Genomic DNA, 16183 nt, shown 5'->3' on the forward strand with positions numbered 1-16183 from the left:
TTAGTTCTTCTTTTGAGAACTCTCTGTTCAACTCCTTAGCCCATCTTTTAATTGGGTTGCTTCTTGTCTTGGTTCTCTGTTTCTTGAGTTTGTTATATATTCTGGATATTAAACCTCTGTTGGCTGTGTCTCTGCAGAAGATTTTCTCCCATTCTGTGGGTTTTCTTTTCGCTTCCCTGGTTGCCTCCTTTGATGTACAGAACCTTTTAGTTTAATGAGGTCCCATTTGTTGATTATTGACCTTGTTTCCTGAGCAATTGAGGTCTGGTTTAGAAAATCCTTTCCTACACCTATATCTCTTAGGTTTTTGCCAATGTTTTTTTTCTAATAGTTTCAGAGTTTCAGGTTTTACATTGAGGTCTTTGATCCATTTGGAATTGACTTTTGTGCAAGGTGAAAGATAGGGGTTTAGTTTCATTCTTCAACAGGTAGAGATCCAGTTTTGCCAGCACCATTTGCTGAACATTCTGTCTTTCCTCCAATAAATAGTCTTGGCCCCTTTGTCAACTATCAGGTGGCTGAAATTGCATTTACTCATATTTGGGTCTTCAATTTTGTGCCATTGATCTGTGGGTCTATTTTTGTGCCAGTACCATGTTGTTTTTATGATTATAGCTCTGTAATACAGTTTAAAATCTGGTATAGTAATGCCCCCAATGTTGTTTTTATGACTATATCTCTGTAAAACAGTTTAAAATCTGGTATAGTAATCCCCCTGGCATTGCTCTTAGTGCTTAAGGTTGCTTTGGCTATCCGAGATCTTTTGTGTTCCATATGAATCTTAGGATGGTTTTTTCCAATTATGTGAAAAATGTCATGGGGATTTTTGATTGGCATTGCATTGAATCTGTAAATGGCTTTTGATGGGGTCATCATTTTCACAATATTAATTCTTCCAATCCATGAGCGTGGATGGTCCTTCCATCTTCTGTTGTCTTCCTCAATGTCTTTCTTTAAAGATTTAAAATTTTCATTGTAGAGGTCTTTAATGTCTTTGGTCAGGTTTATTCCGAGATATTTTATTTTCTTGCAGCTATTGTGAAGGGGAGTGTTTCCATGCGCTCTTTCTCTGATTGCTTGTTACTGGTCTGTAGAAAGGCTATAGACTTTTGTAGGTTAATTTGGTACCCTGCCACTTTACTGCTGTAGAAAGGCTATAGACTTTGTAGGTTAATTTGGTACCCTGCCACTTTACTGAACTTGTTAATAATTTCAGGAGTTTTCTGGTGGAAGTTTTGGCGACTCTTAGATATAATATTTCTTCTGCAAATAGAGATAATTTGATCTCTTCTTTTCCAGTTTTTACTCCTTCAATTTCCTGTTCTTGTCTTATTGCTCTTGCAAGAGTTTCAAGCACTATGTTAAAGAGAAGTGGAGAGAGTGGGTATTGGGGATCTGAACTCATGTTCTCATACTTGTGCACCAAGTGCTCTATCTACTGTGCCATTGCTGGACACGTTTCTATGTTCTTGTGGAATAAATCATTTATTGGAAATCAGTTTCTATAGATAATGCTTGCTGGCATGTCACCAAACATACTCAATAATAAGTCCACAGTCCACCTATTTCTGTTTACTTTTCAGGGTTGTCAGGTTTTGTTTTTTCCTGTTTCTAATTGTAATCAGTGAAAAAGATGAGTCATAGGGGCTCACTGTGCTGTAACAGAACAAGAATTGGCTCCCTGTTTTATATCTTAATAGCACCAATGTGGCTGTTATGTTTGGAATAGATTAGAAAGGAGTAAGGGTATCTGGGAGAAAATTAGGAAACTACTGCTGCTAATGTAGGCAACAGATGATGGCAGGCAGCTTAGAGAGGGTGTTTTGGAGGTAGAGATAAATTTGAATGTTAACATTATTTTTGAGGTGGGGAATAATAACTGTATTTGCCACCATATGGCAGAAACAAGCATGGCCTGAGGTACTTGAAAGATGAAATTGCCAATAGCAATTGTAAGACTGGGAACAGACTGGACTAGAAACTGGAAAGTTTGGAAAGGGAGTTCTAGAGTTCACTTTGTGGTGTTATACTTGTGAGAAATACTGAAGTAGAGGATCATCAGGGTAGCTGCATATAACTGCATTTTCATGTTGGGGATACAGACTAGGGTGGTAGATTTGAACAGTAAAGCTGTGATACTGAAGAGATCACCAAGTGATGCCCCTGGAATAAAAGGAGAACGTAGGAGAACTCATTAGCTGTTGCAGCATTTACAGTGCAGGAAGGAGGAGCCAGTCAAGGTGGCAGAAGGGTGGTCTGTCTGGCAGGCATGCCTAAAAGCAAAATATCATATTGTTCTCTCTGAAAAAAGATGTGGAAATTAATTTTCCTCCAAATTTTTCTCCTTTTCTCAAGATACAGAATGCCTTGATACATTAACCAAGAGAGTCCTAAATTCGTTTTATCTTACTAGGCTCAGAAACATTTGTTTCTTCTCGTTAATCCCTCAGTTGAGGTTAATCAACAGTGTGTTTTCATATGGCAGCAGCTATTTTCCATGACAAACTTGGTTTCTATCTGGGTCACAAACTGAGCAAGTAACTTGGGTCACTGCAGTGAGGATAACAAAAGTTTTATTGTCTTGAGCACCACTAGGATTCATCTGTCTCACACAGCCTCACTGCACTGGAACCCCAGGGAAGAACTTGGGCACTTTTTTCTCCCCTGCAAGTGACTCAGAGAAATGTGTTATTTATATGACTACCACGTTTAAGAATGTCTCTGTACATGAATTGAAAAGTGTTGTTTTGTGCTAGTTTTCTTAAGTCAGGAAGGATAAAAAGGTGCTCAGATGTAAGGAGATTTGCTGTATATTTTCAAGAATAGTGGGATAAAATACAAGATTTTAATCAAAATTAGCCCAGGTATATTTTGGCAGGTAGTGTAAACGTAATATTAACAACCCTTATACCAGAAATGTTTGTCCTAAGGCCTTTGAGAAAACTGATCATCAAAGGCCTACATCCAAACCAATGTTCCACTCTTCTCTTTGATTTTGAGAGTTAACATCTCATCAGATTTTCTTCTCAAGTTGGCATTTTTGATTGCCCATTAGTAGAAGCTTCTTTCATTAGCACTTATGGTAGAGGTGTTTTGCCAAAGGCTCACCTTTGGCTCTGCCTTATATGAAGTTAGCCTGGAGCTGTCCTTTCAATAGATCTCTGCTGATCCCCTAGAGATACCAATTAGGGATCTGTATGGCTTGATCTAGGGTAAGCAGACAGGGAATAGTGGGTCCTTCCTCAGTTGGTGGGTGATGGTAACCTATTTCAGGCCTAGGGGGTCCTTTCTCTATAGGGCTGTGGCCACCTCATGACTGACTCATGCAACTGGCTTTAGCTCTTAGGTCATCTGGATCATTTGGTCCAGTAGTTCTAATTCTGAAGACATAATCCAAAGAAACTGAAATCTGTTCCTTGATGAGATATCTGTGCTCCCATGTCTGTTGTAGGATGTCACAACAGCCAGTATTCAGAAACAATCACTGTCTGCCCCGGTTTCATGACAAGCAGTCATGAATGAGCTGTTAGGAAAGGGCCAGATCTAGGATGCCTTCCTAAATCTTACCTCTCCTGAAACCTGTGTTGGGCAGCCTGTTCCATACTACCTTCACCCATATCACAAACAGCTGTGAGGGCAGAAAGTATTCCTTTTGTAAAGGAGCTGTGGCAGGAAAGCAGGCACTGGATTCTGTTGTACTCCAGTGTGATCACCACAGGAGCCATATGTGGATAATAGATGGTCTTACTGGAAGGGGACACATGCTTGCTGCCAGTCATGTTCTTGGTGCAGAAATAACAGGCCAGTGGAAAAGAACATGAACTGCAAATAGCATGGAGCACCCTCAGCATTCAGCATAAAGGGAGCCTTTGTTAACAAAATGAAAGACCCCCCCCCAGCTCTGTCTCCATTTCAGGTTTCTGTAAGGCTAAAGCAGCAGGTGTAGCGTGAAGCCCAGAAATTTTTACCTTTTAAATAAGCGTCAGGAGGGGCTGGAGAGATGCCTCAGTGGTTAAGAGTACTTGCTGCTCATCCAGAGGACCCAGGTTAGGTTCCTAGTACCCACATGGCGGCTAACAGCCATCTGTAACTCCAGATATGGAGGCTCTGACACCTTCCTCTGGTCTCTGTGGGCATTGCATAACATGGGTGCACTTACATACATGCAGGCAAAACTCATACACATAAAAAAATTAAGTAAGTATTGTGTTATCCTTGCAATATGTTTGGGAAATGTCAGAGCATGCTCTTCAGGGTACTCAGAATCTTTGCATTAGCCACATACTCTCCCACCTATGGAAAAGGAGCTATTCAGTTCTAGATCCAGAACAAAGCATGCTTCATGTTGTCCTGAGTAACCAATCAGCATGGCATCCTCTGTTTGTATAGCCCAACCAAATTTACACAGGAGCCTTCCCAGCTCAGTAGATGTGCTTGCTGTTGATGTTTTGATGTCTGAAATAAAGAAGGTAGCTTTGAAAGAAGCAAAAGTGTTTCTGTCTTCTGGGCTATTTTGCATGCATCATGCTTCAGTTCAAATAAGAACCATGTCTTAACGACATCGGTGGGCATTAGCCTATAGTGCCAAAAAGATTTTCTCCTGTGAGCTGGTCTACAGTAGAGAGACATTTTCATATTCCTGAATTCTTTTGAGGGTATCTTCCTAAAACCCAAGAATCAAACAGAAACCAGGGAAGTCCAAACATTCAAGTTCTAGCCACTTCCCTTTCCAAGGGGACCATTGCTGTTTGAGCCCTGAAGATGGAGTTTGGAGCTAGGAATGAAACTCAGTGGAAGAAAGTTTGCCTAGCATGTGTGAGGCCCTGGGTTCAATCTTCACCACTGAGTGAAGGGGTGATCTGGGACATTGCTGAAAGTGGGTTTATTTTTTTAAATATTTTATTATTTTTATTTTATGTGTATATTGTCTGCATGCATGTTAGTGCACCCGCGTTGTGTAGTGCTGCAGAGGTCAGAAGAGGGTGTTGGATTCCCCTGGAACTGGAGTTAAAGACGGTTTGTAGCTGCTGGGAATTGAACTCGGGTCCTCTGCAAGAGCAGTCAGTGCTCTTAACTGCTGAGCCATCTCTCCAGCCCCTGAAGATGAGGCTTTAAGGAACACAGTAGGATAATTGTGTTAAGAAATATTGCATTAAGAACTGCCAGTTGACCATAGTGCTTAACAATGTGGTAGTTCCTGGTGACCGTAACAAATGCAGTTTCTGCAGAGTGATAGAAGTGAGGGCATAATTAGAGTGTATAGAGAATAGTGGATAGCTGTGGGAGATGATGAGTATGGACCTATGAGGGGAGTTTTGCTGTGAAGGAAAGGAGAAAAATTGTCTGGAAGAGTATGTGAGGCAGAAAAGAAATTTTTATTTTATTTATTCTTTTAAGTTTTATTTATTATATGTGTATAAGTGTTTGCCTGCATGTATGTATGTGTATACATGCATGCAAACCTGAGGAGGCCAGAAAAGAGTATCAGATTCCCTTGAACTGGACTTACTGAGTTACCTATGATTGTTAACCACCATTCAGATGCTGGGAACTGAACCTGGGTCCTTGGAAGAGCAGCCAGTGCTCTCAACTGCTGAGCCATCTCTCCAGCCCAGTGAAGTATTTTTAAAAAATATTTTATTATTTTTATTTTATGTGTATGCGTGTATTGCCTGCATGTAGGTAAGTGCACCCATGTCATGCAATGCCTGCAGAGGACAGGAGAGACTGTTGGATCCCCTGGAACTGGAGTTATGGACAGTTAACTGCCACGTGGGTGCTGGGATTCGAGCCTGGGTCTTCTGCAAGAACAGCCAGTGTTCTTAACCACTGAGCCATCTCTCCAGTGCCGGGAGAATAATTTTTTTTAAGATACTTAATTGTATATTGATAAGCAAGTTTTTGTAGGAAGACGAGACATATGCAGGAGAATGGCTGGAGTAGGAGCTCTGAGTGTCAAGAGGGACTAGAATCTAGTGAAAGGGGGAGGCATGGTTGTTATAGAAGCTCAGGAATATTTCTCTGTGGTGATAGGAAAAATTAGATCATGTGGCATCAATTCAAGTAAGTGCATAGACAGATAGTGTTTGGGAGCTTATGGAAGAATCTTTGTTTTGTTTTGTTTTTCTCCGTGTGTGTGTGTGTGTGTGTGTGTGTGTGTGTGTCTGACTGTGTGTGTGTTGCCTAGAGGTTGACATTGTGTGTCCTCCTCCATCATTCTTCACCTTATTTTTTGGAGACAGATTCTCTAGTGGAACATGGAGCTTATTGGTTCACCTAGACTGGGCTAGACAGCAAACCCCAGGTATCCTCCTGTCTCCACCTCCCCAGCCTCATTATTATAGGCATTCACTGCTAAGCCCAACCATTTTTTTAAAAACTTTTATATGTTTGAGTTTATTGCCTGCATGCATGTTCGTGCACTCATATCATGCAGTACCCACAGAGGTCAGAAGAAGAGGGTATTAGATCCCCTGGAACTGGAGTTACAGGTGGTTGTTAGTTACCATGTGGGTGCTGGGAACTGAACCTAGGTCTTCTGCAAGAGCAACCAGTGGTCTTAACCATGGAGCCATCTCTCCAGCCCCTTTTGTTGACTTTTTACATAGGTTCTGGGGTGTCGAGCTCAGGTACTCAGGTGTGCATAGCAAATACTATACTGACTGAGCTATCTCTCCAGCCCTTTGAAAGAAGATTAGGTCTGTTTTAATCAATGAAATAGAAATAAAATCCTTTTTTTAAATAGAATGAAGTCTTAGTTTGAGAAAAGAGATGAAATAATTATTTAGGAAGTCTGGAAATCTACATAGGCATGGTTACCTCTGTAATCCTAGCTCTAGGCTGCCATGAGTTTGAGGCCAGACTGGGCTACATAACAAAACCCTGCCTCAAAAAACCCAAAATAAATAAGTGAACAATAAAGAGAGAGAGAGAGAGAGAGAGAGAGAGAGAGAGAGAGAGAGAGAGAGAGGGGTTTCTAGCCACAGTAATACTTAATATCAGTAATTTAAGGTGAGGCTCTTAGTTTTGTTTCTTTTCCCTCTAGCAGTGTTTGTTTTCATGGGTATAGGTACAGAGTAGACAAAATATTAGACTTAACCTGAACTGTGTACTGGCCCCTTGGGAATGAGAATAATTATAAAAATTGACCACATAACCTAAACTTGATTAAGAGAGAAGAAAAGATCAGAGTGCAGTACCGAACAGCACACATTGGTATTCCCAGGGCTTGGATTGGGGCTATAGCAGTGAGTGGTACAGGAAGGACTGAAGAGAGCTCACTGGAATACTGAAGGCTGAGAATTAGGAGGTGAAGAATTTGAAAAACTTTTTTGTATGTGCATCGAAATCACCAAGGATTCTGACAGAAGTGAAAGTCCTTACAGGATGAGGAGTGATCAGGGCTGTGGTGGCAGGTACAACAAAGTGGGGTGGTTCGTGGAGTGAGGTGATCTGATGATATGAAGTTCAAGTGCTCTGGGAGTAAATGGGGAAGGGAACAAAAGTGACTGGAAATAGCAATTATGAGATGCGGCCGTCCGTCCAGTCCACCTTCACGGTCGTCGCCACCACCGCCCGATCCCGGACCCCAGGGCTAGTGAGGAGACTGTGTCAGTGGAGCTGCATTCAGACACAGGAGACCAGGTTCAGTGATGCTGATCTATTTTATTGAGGAATTTACAAGCTTATATAGGGTCCCTGGACCAATCAGACAAGGATGCAACGACTATGCTATATATGGGGAGCCCTAGTTCCAGGACCTATCAGACATGGATACAATGACTATGCTATATATGGACAGCCCTGGTTCTGGTAAATCATGTGACCATGGCTGTTGTTATGCCCATGTGCTGCAAGCTGTACCGCAACCTGGAATTTCAAGAGGTGGCGACTAGGGAGTGGCGAGCCTTAAGCGTCAGCCCTACAACTTGCCAAATGGAGCGATAATCACAAGGTGTTCCTCGTGGCTCCAGTGGTTGGGCCATTTTCTCAGGCCTGTTGTATGACTGTCATTAGGACTTCCACTCTAGGCTCAAGCCTGTCTCCCACAAAGAAGAGAGCATGATACCTGAACAAAGGGAACTATCAAATAAATACTTGAATTTTTCTGGAACTGAAGTACTTTCAGATTGGAAGGGCCTGTTGAGTCTGTAAGCAAGCTGAGTTCCAGCATTCTTCACTCTTTGCTTCTGAATCGCAGATGCAGTGTGACCAGCTGCCTCCCACCTCTGTTGCCATTCTTTCCTGCCATAATGACTGTGTACCCTTAAACCATGAGCCACAATAGACTGTTCTTTCCTTAAGTTGCTTTTTGTCAGAACTTGGTCACAACAATGAGAAAAGTAACTGGTACAAGGACCAAGAAGGAGAATGGCATTGAACTTCTTTTCTTTTTCAAATTTTATTTTTATTTTAAAAAAATTTTTGGTCTTTTTGGGACAGGGTTTTCCTGTAGCCCCAGCTGGCCTGGAACTAATTTATGTGTACGAATGTTTTGCCTGCATGTACATAAGTGTACCTATGTTGTGCAATATATGTGGAGGTCAGAAGATGGTGTCAGAGCGTCTCCTGGAACTGGAGTTACCGATGGTTGTTGGTCACCATGTGGGTGCTGGGAATTGAACCCAGGTCATCTGCAAGACCAGCTTGTGCTCTTAAATGCAGAATCTTAACTGAAGCTCTGGAAGTGGACGAAGGTGGAATGATGTCTTCAGAATTCTAAAAGGAGATGCTGGAATCTAGTCTCTATGCAGCCAACTGTACACTGTGTTAACTGTGAAAGAATTATGACACTTTCAAAAGTGCAGGTGACAAAAATTTTGTAGTTCATACATCATGTCATAAGAAGGTGCAAGAGAATGGAGGGAAAAAGTAAAAATAAGCAAGGAGTTATGGCTAACAGGCCAAAGGGACCCAACACAAGAGAAAGAATAAGAACCCCAGAATGACAGTTGTGCAGAGGGCAGACCAGTCGGTAGTCCACAGTGCATCCAATCAGACCACTCTGCAGAAGTATCCAAGATGATAGAATAGGCAGTGTACCTGATGCATTTGACGAGTTGTAGAAGCTTAAGAAGAAATAAGAAGTATAAACAAAAAATTTAAGAGATGGCTGTAACTGCAGTAAAAACAAACCATCAAAAGCAAAAGTGGTTATTCTGCTGTAAGGCTTATCTGTAAATAATACTCCTTAGTCATAATATAAACACTGGTAAAGTGTTATAAAAATTATAACTATATCAGAAGAGTAAAGGGTGCATGTTTCAGAAAAGAGATCTGATTATCTTCCATAGTGGGAAATCAATAAAAATATCTCCTTTAAACTGCTTGTATTTTCCCAACTGAGATCCCTGCAAAGGATTTCTCTTTAAATCAGAATTGAAGTTTACATGGAGTCACTAACTCTTCCCTTTCAACTCTCCATCTCCTCTCTAGAGCACAGAGCAGTCATGGAAGCTGCCTTTGTGTATGGAACCACATATCAGTTTGCCTTAACCACAGAAATCACCCTTTTGGAAAATATTGGGTATGTACGGGAGCCCCGCATCAACAGTTTGATTTTCTGTTGTTCACGTATTTCATATTTGTCAACATTTTCATCATACTACCCGAGCATGGGCTTTTCTGAAGGAACCATAAACATGTTAAGTGTATAGGGAAACCTGAAATACCTTGATTGCATAAGGCCAGATTATGTTAGTATACAGAAATGATAGTCTAGGGTGCACAGTGATGGTGTGAGTAAGCCACATGATGGGATATCACAAATGAGCATGGGAGGTATTTTAGGAGTAGATCTCTTGCAGTGGTCAATAGGGGTTAAATAACAGTTTTCAGAATGAAGCTCCAGAAATTTTTGTAGGTTACTTTGCCACAATAATCCTACGTGCACTTTTAAGTAGTTTTTGAGCAGAATGTTTTAATGTTTTTGTCTGGTTTATAGCTTAAAATGCTAGAGAAGCCCATTTTCAGTACTTTTGGTTGAGGGGCAATCCAGGGTTAAATTTTTTCCTTTAGTTCTTAAGTAGATCACAAGCAATAACCAGTTAGAGTTTTTCATTTATTTACTTAAAATTTTTTATAATGGTTCTAAGTGTGTTTTGCCTACATGTATGGAGGTGTATCATATGCATACTGTTTTGGAAGTTTTTCTGCTTTTTCTATTTAAAAAAATGGAAATAGAAGTAATGTTATCCTATTTTAGTTTACTTTTGAGTATATGTTTTTCTTGGGTAATCATTTATTTAAAGTTGGCAAGTTGTTAATCTGAACCTGACATGGCACAGATGGTCTTTAGATACTGGGTATAGCCTTACCCATCATGTGTGTATGAAGTAGTTGGCTATGACTTTGGATTGTCTCTTGTTGGGGGTGAAGTGAATGCATTCTTTCTTTTATTCATTCATCACTTAGCAAATATTTATTATATGAGTGCTTTCTATGTGCTAGGCATTATTCCAATTTCTGGGTCTATAACATTGCATAAGACTAGTATATTATTTACTGTATCATGTTGGGACCTGAGTGCTTGATATTAGTTACACGTGTATATGATGGATCATAAAAAATTGTAGCATGCCATATAGAATTCATTTATAGGCCAAGAAAGGTATTAACCCTGGCTCATCCATCCATATCATGGTCAGTTCAGTCAGAAGGACACCTCACCTGGAGTCATCCACTCTAGTAGTTTACCTGAGCATATGAGATAGCATTAACCAGGCCTTTAACTTGGGAGGTAGAGGTGGGTAGATCTCTTTATGGTCTACATAATGAGTTCCAAGGCAGCTAGGGGTATAAGGAAACCCCGTTTGAAACAAACAAACAAGAAAGTTAGAATTAGACAAAGAGAAACTGGATTATAGGGCATTGTGGCTATCTTACAGGAATGCTTTACCCAATTACAAGAAAAACAGAGAAGTGTACTAATGGCAGAATGAATGTCCCTGAACAAGTCTTGCTATTCAGCTGTCTACATGGATGCTCTGTCCTTTTCCCAGTCTAGTTATTTGAATTTCTAATGTTTTCTGTCAGATGCCCTTCCAAACTTCCAATAAATTCCGCTTTTTAGTTTCTGTTAGCAGCAAGCAAAGGGTCCCTGTTAAATAGCTTTTCAATGTTGTTTTGCTTCAGAGGTTTTGATGTGATGTTCAGCCTTACCCAGGATGTCCTGCTCTTAGACCTTGGTGGCTTTCAGCAGTGGTTAAGTATTCAGGGTTATGAGCTTTTCATTGAGCCTTAGTTGTATGTGAGCTTCTTTTCTTTGAAATGCCTGCTTGTCCTGCCTTCTTCAAAGAAGCCGTGCCTGCCTTCCTGTGTAAGCTCTGGGATCTTCCTTTTTTCTTTCCTTCTCCTTTCCAATTTGAGGCAGAATGAAATTTCTTTTGTTCTTCATAGCATTTATTATAACTTAGGAACTCCATTTTAGTTGTTTCCTAAGATGTCTCCTTTAGTTTAAGTCCTTCAAGGATTTGAATTGTCTATCTTTATCTCTTTTGTTTGGCATAGGGTTTGACACATGGTCATTAAGTAAATATTAATGATTTTCTCTAATCGCTGATCCTATTAGCAATCACATTGTAATTAAATTTGAAAGCAGTGAGTACTCAGTTAAGCATGTCTCATGCATGTCATTAAATAAAAAAATTTTTTGTAGCATTTTGCCAAACTATTAATACTATATGGAAATTTGGGGAAGATTTTAAAAAACATGTTTTAATTTTGGCAAAAGATATCCCTACTCTAAGTTCATCTCTAAATTCTTGTATTGAAAAGAATGCCAACACTCAAATTATAAACTGTATTTGCCCAGTTTTTATAAAATGTATTTGCCCAGTTTTTCAGTTTTTCAGATACAAATTCACAAACTCCTACAAACTATCACATGGTTTCTATCTTAAGACATATTTTAGTTCAAGTTTATTCACAACAGCTTTGAGTTTAAATTAAGCCTAGAAAATTTGTGTTACAAATCTTCATTTAGCGTAGCTCTAAAAAGGCAACTATATTTATAGATAATCTCTTTGTCCATAAGGTGACAGTCTTTTATTGAAACCTACAACCTAATTCAGAAGCAAATGTATAATATAGTTCAGTAAGAAGATTGCTTATACAATTCAATATGGTTTCTTCAAATATTACAGCTCATTAAAAAATACCCCCTAGGTTTATGGGGGGGGTAAGGGTCACATTATTTTTCTTACATTCTTTTAAGTTTTTACTAAGAGAGTAATTGAAAGCATGAGAGTTAAGCAAAGATATCTGTTATTTCTGTCCTCCTTTTGGATTGTAGGAGGATCACACATTGAGCTTCATTAAGTGGATATCCCTAATTTTTAATTTGCAGCTCTGAGAATATAGAACATGCACATCTCTACTTTTTTCACTGTAAACTAGTCTTGGACTTGACCGAGCATTGTAGAAGAACACTAATGGAGCATCCATTGACTACACTGAACATTCATATATTTGTTAAGATGATGGAAGCACCTCTGTTGGTATGTGCCTCTTCTAATGTAGCAGATAATTGACGCATTAAAACTTAGTAAGTTTTGACTCATGGATAAGTGTTTTACATTGGCTTTTTTTTTTTTTAAAATCTCTTATTCTTTCCTTGAGCATATTCCTTTCACGTCACACTGTTTAGGAGTAATTCCTTGTTAAAGATAGAAGATAGACTCTTTTAAAATGATATTTTCAAGCTTCGATTTATTGCATTGAAACCTAAGTATAACATTGTATAAGTAAAAATATCCTGTGATAGTTACAGTGAGTTCAGGGACTTGATGAGAGCTCAGAGATCACAGAGACCACATCATGGTTAAGAAAAGTCCTCTCAGCCGGGTGTGGTGGTGCACACCTTTATTTCCAGCACTTGGGAGGCAGAGGCAGGCAGATCTCTGTGAGTTCAAGGTCAGCCTGGTCTACATAGTGAGTTCTAGGCCAGCTGGGACTATAGGGAGACCCTGTCTCAAAAAGACACAAAATAAAAGTCCTCTCTTGTGAAAGCTTTAATCATTGTTTTAAAAGTTGGTAGGTATTGGAACCATACAGCTTACTCTGCCTCATTTTGCTTAGCATTAGCTTTAAAGAGTTTGAGAGACTGACTTGGTGATAGTGATCAGCAGGCTTTCTCTCTGAAATGGTAAAAGGTTTTCTTAAGCATATGTAAATCCCTTAGTATATCTTCTCATTTAGTACATTATTAAGAAACGATGCATATGTTTTACAAATAATTTGAAGAGCACAGCAAAGTATAAGTGAAAAAATAGAAGTTGCCCAGTTTCCTCACTCAGAAAGTATTAAATGATCTGACATTTATTATCTCTGTACCCATATACAGATGAGGAGTGGATGACTCAGTGGACAGATACCCTTGTAGCAACAAGTATTGCATTTAATCTTGAATTTAACAGAAGGAAAAGAAACTGATAAGAATCTAGAGGGATTATGATTCTTCTCATGAACATCTCATTGGTATCAAGGGCTTTTTAGGAATTACTGTCTGAAGAATTAAAAATGGTTATGAAAACAAATAATGAAAAACTCTCATGTTCCCATTTGGCACAGTTGATGTGACTTTTGGTTGAAAAATGAGAAACTTTAACTTCATATATTTTCAGTTGTTCCTCTTCCCTTTCTAATTTTGCTAGTATATTTTTTTTTTGGTGCTATGGAGGTCTATATATTTCTATCCTGTTCTGTAATCATAATTCCCACTTTTTAAAAAGCTTGTCTTTTACATGTAAATAGACCCAGGGCTTGCCAGCCATAATTTTGCTGGTTTAATTCTTTAGTTCTTTATTTTAAATGAATTTTCTTTGGTTGGCTCAAGGTGTCCTTGAACTTACTGTGTGGGCCAAGCTGGCCTCCAATGCATGATCCTCCTATTTCATTCTCCCCAATACTAAGATTTGTGCCACCATGTCTGGTTTAAGAAAAAAAGAATTTTTTTTTAATTTAAATTTTAAAAAATATTTTATTTTTTTAGAAGCAGCATTTCATTATAGCTTTAACATACTCAATAACAGTTTCCAGAGCAAAGATAGATCTCTTTCAAAAGTGGTTATAGAATTTTTAGGTTTGCTGTTGAATTAATAGTTACACAATACTGAACTCAGTAAAAGCCCTGTAAGCAATAAAATTGAATGAGTTTTTAACCTTTAAAAAAGGTCTCCATTTCACTTTAAAATATACTGTTTCTTACAGTCTAAGACTCATTGTTTTTGCTAATAACACTGAGATGTTGGTGCATGCGTCTCTAATCTGTATGTATCTGATTATTACTAGTCATAATTGGTTGTACTCAGATACTTGGCATCTGTGTATGTCTGTAAAGGCATTGGGCAGATTTCAGTGGTAATGTTTATGACCTCTACTAATTAACATGATGTAAATTTTATGCTTCTTCAAATAGAATTCATTTTTTAAAATTTGGTGGTTTTTTTTTTTTTTTTGGTGTGTGTATGTCACACAGAACATCTCAAACCATCTTATTCAACTATATACCCACTTCCCAGATGGGACTCTCCCATAGCTTCCCTCCCCCCACTAGAGCCCATATTCTGTTATCCCCCTACTGTCTGCTGTGTTGTCAGCACCCCCAGCCATTTCCCACTACTTGTCTTTCTGGTGAATCTAGTCAACCCATCTAGAGGTTCTTTGTTTTAGGAGGGTCAGCTGTTCCTCATCTAGCAGCAATCAGTTGTCAATATTCCTTTAGATAAGATTGGGGTCTGCTGTTCATTTTGTTCTATGCTGGGTTACTATCTGGGAGTGCCTTGGGCCACCCTGGCCAACAACTCAAAAGAAGGTATCTCCTATCTGGCATTGTTACTGGTCATGTAGCCTTTAGCTATACATATGGACTCTTATTAAAAATTATACTGGCCCCTTTAATCTGTGGTTATACCTTATACACCTTTTGGGTGTTCTAAGGCCATACAGTTGTCCCAGATAAACCAATTTATTTTTACTCTTAAGGTCATTTGAGGATCTGTTCCTCAGGGGTCACATAGGCTTGGGAGGAGCCCCTGGCTCCTTTCTTTTACCAGTTCTGCCTATGTGAAGATAAGTCAAAGGTCCTGCTTGACTATGGCTGGCTTTGCTTGGAAGCATGGAGGAAACGATTCCTCTGTGTTGACCTTCCTCTTTGTAGACTGGACACTGGTTCAAGTCCATCTGGTGGGGTCTTCTCAGCCTCCTTGATCAAGAAGATAGGTGACCCACCACAATTAGAGGACATTTTGAGAGATGCTCATAGTCCCCTGGAACTAGTCGACCAAGGAGGGCAAGGAGCAAAAACTGTCCTTTATGTCCCTCTGACCAAATTAGTATAGGCCTCAAAGTATGTCTGTTAAATATCCAAGAAGGTTAGTTCCCCCAGTCTGGTACTTTTAATTACTGTGTACCATTTAGATAAATCCTGGGCAAAGACCAGTTGTTCTCAGATAAACCTTGCCTAGCCATATATTTCTTGATTTGGTTTGTATAATTTGTCAGTAGGTTGTTGGAGTAATATGGTTCCCTCTGGTTTTTAAAACTAGCTAGGCATTATTTATCTCTTGTATCGTCTCCCCCCTCTATCATGGTTTTCCCACTTAAGGTGCCCCCACGTCCCTCCCCCTTCTTCCTTACTAATACCCTAGATGATGGCACTGTTTTGGGAGGTTTTAGAAGGTGTGGCTATCCTGGAGGAAGCACGTCACTGGGGGTGGGCTTACAGAGCCTTTACAGAGCCTCCCTGCCATGACGGACTGTAATTCCCCTGGAACTGTAGGCTCAAATAAACTCTTCTTTCTATAAGTTGCTCGGGTCATTGTTTCTATCACTGCAACAGAAAAGTGACTAATACACCCCTCCATGATGTTTTCCACAATTAAGGTGAGCCCATTTTTCCCCTTTCTCCCTTCTCTTATGGTCCTACCTCTCTCGAGCTCCTTCTTTCCCTTTAATCCCCTAGGTTCCTTGTATACCCTTCCCTCCCCTCTCCCTTAAACTAACCCAATTTTTAGCCATATCTTCCTTATTAATGCCTGTTTCTTACTGTTCTTCTCTTTGAGGTTCTTTCTTTTCCTTTACCTCCCTGGTTCCTTTCCATTATCCTGGTTCCTGTAGTTATGTCTGGATACATACTTATCAGGATTTGGTTCTAGGATCCACGTATGAGGGAGAACATACGTCG

The 16183-nt window shown here is 39.6% G+C and overlaps 1 protein-coding gene across 3 annotated transcripts in view; it reads left to right on the forward strand.

Moving 5' to 3' along the window:
- The window catches only part of Txndc16 (thioredoxin domain containing 16), a 98735-nt gene that overhangs the window by 42406 nt on the left and 40146 nt on the right, over positions 1-16183 (forward strand). For all 3 annotated transcript variants that reach the window (XM_008839575.3, XM_029566691.1, XM_008839576.3), the window contains exons 8-9: positions 9436-9526; positions 12347-12497. In XM_008839575.3, coding sequence (XP_008837797.1) covers positions 9436-9526; positions 12347-12497 — 242 coding nt within the window. The remainder of the gene's footprint in view (positions 1-9435; positions 9527-12346; positions 12498-16183) is intronic.

Source organism: Nannospalax galili, unplaced genomic scaffold (genome assembly GCF_000622305.1).
Source record: "Nannospalax galili isolate Female #2095 unplaced genomic scaffold, S.galili_v1.0 scaffold336, whole genome shotgun sequence".
NCBI classification, from domain to species: Eukaryota; Metazoa; Chordata; class Mammalia; order Rodentia; family Spalacidae; genus Nannospalax; species Nannospalax galili.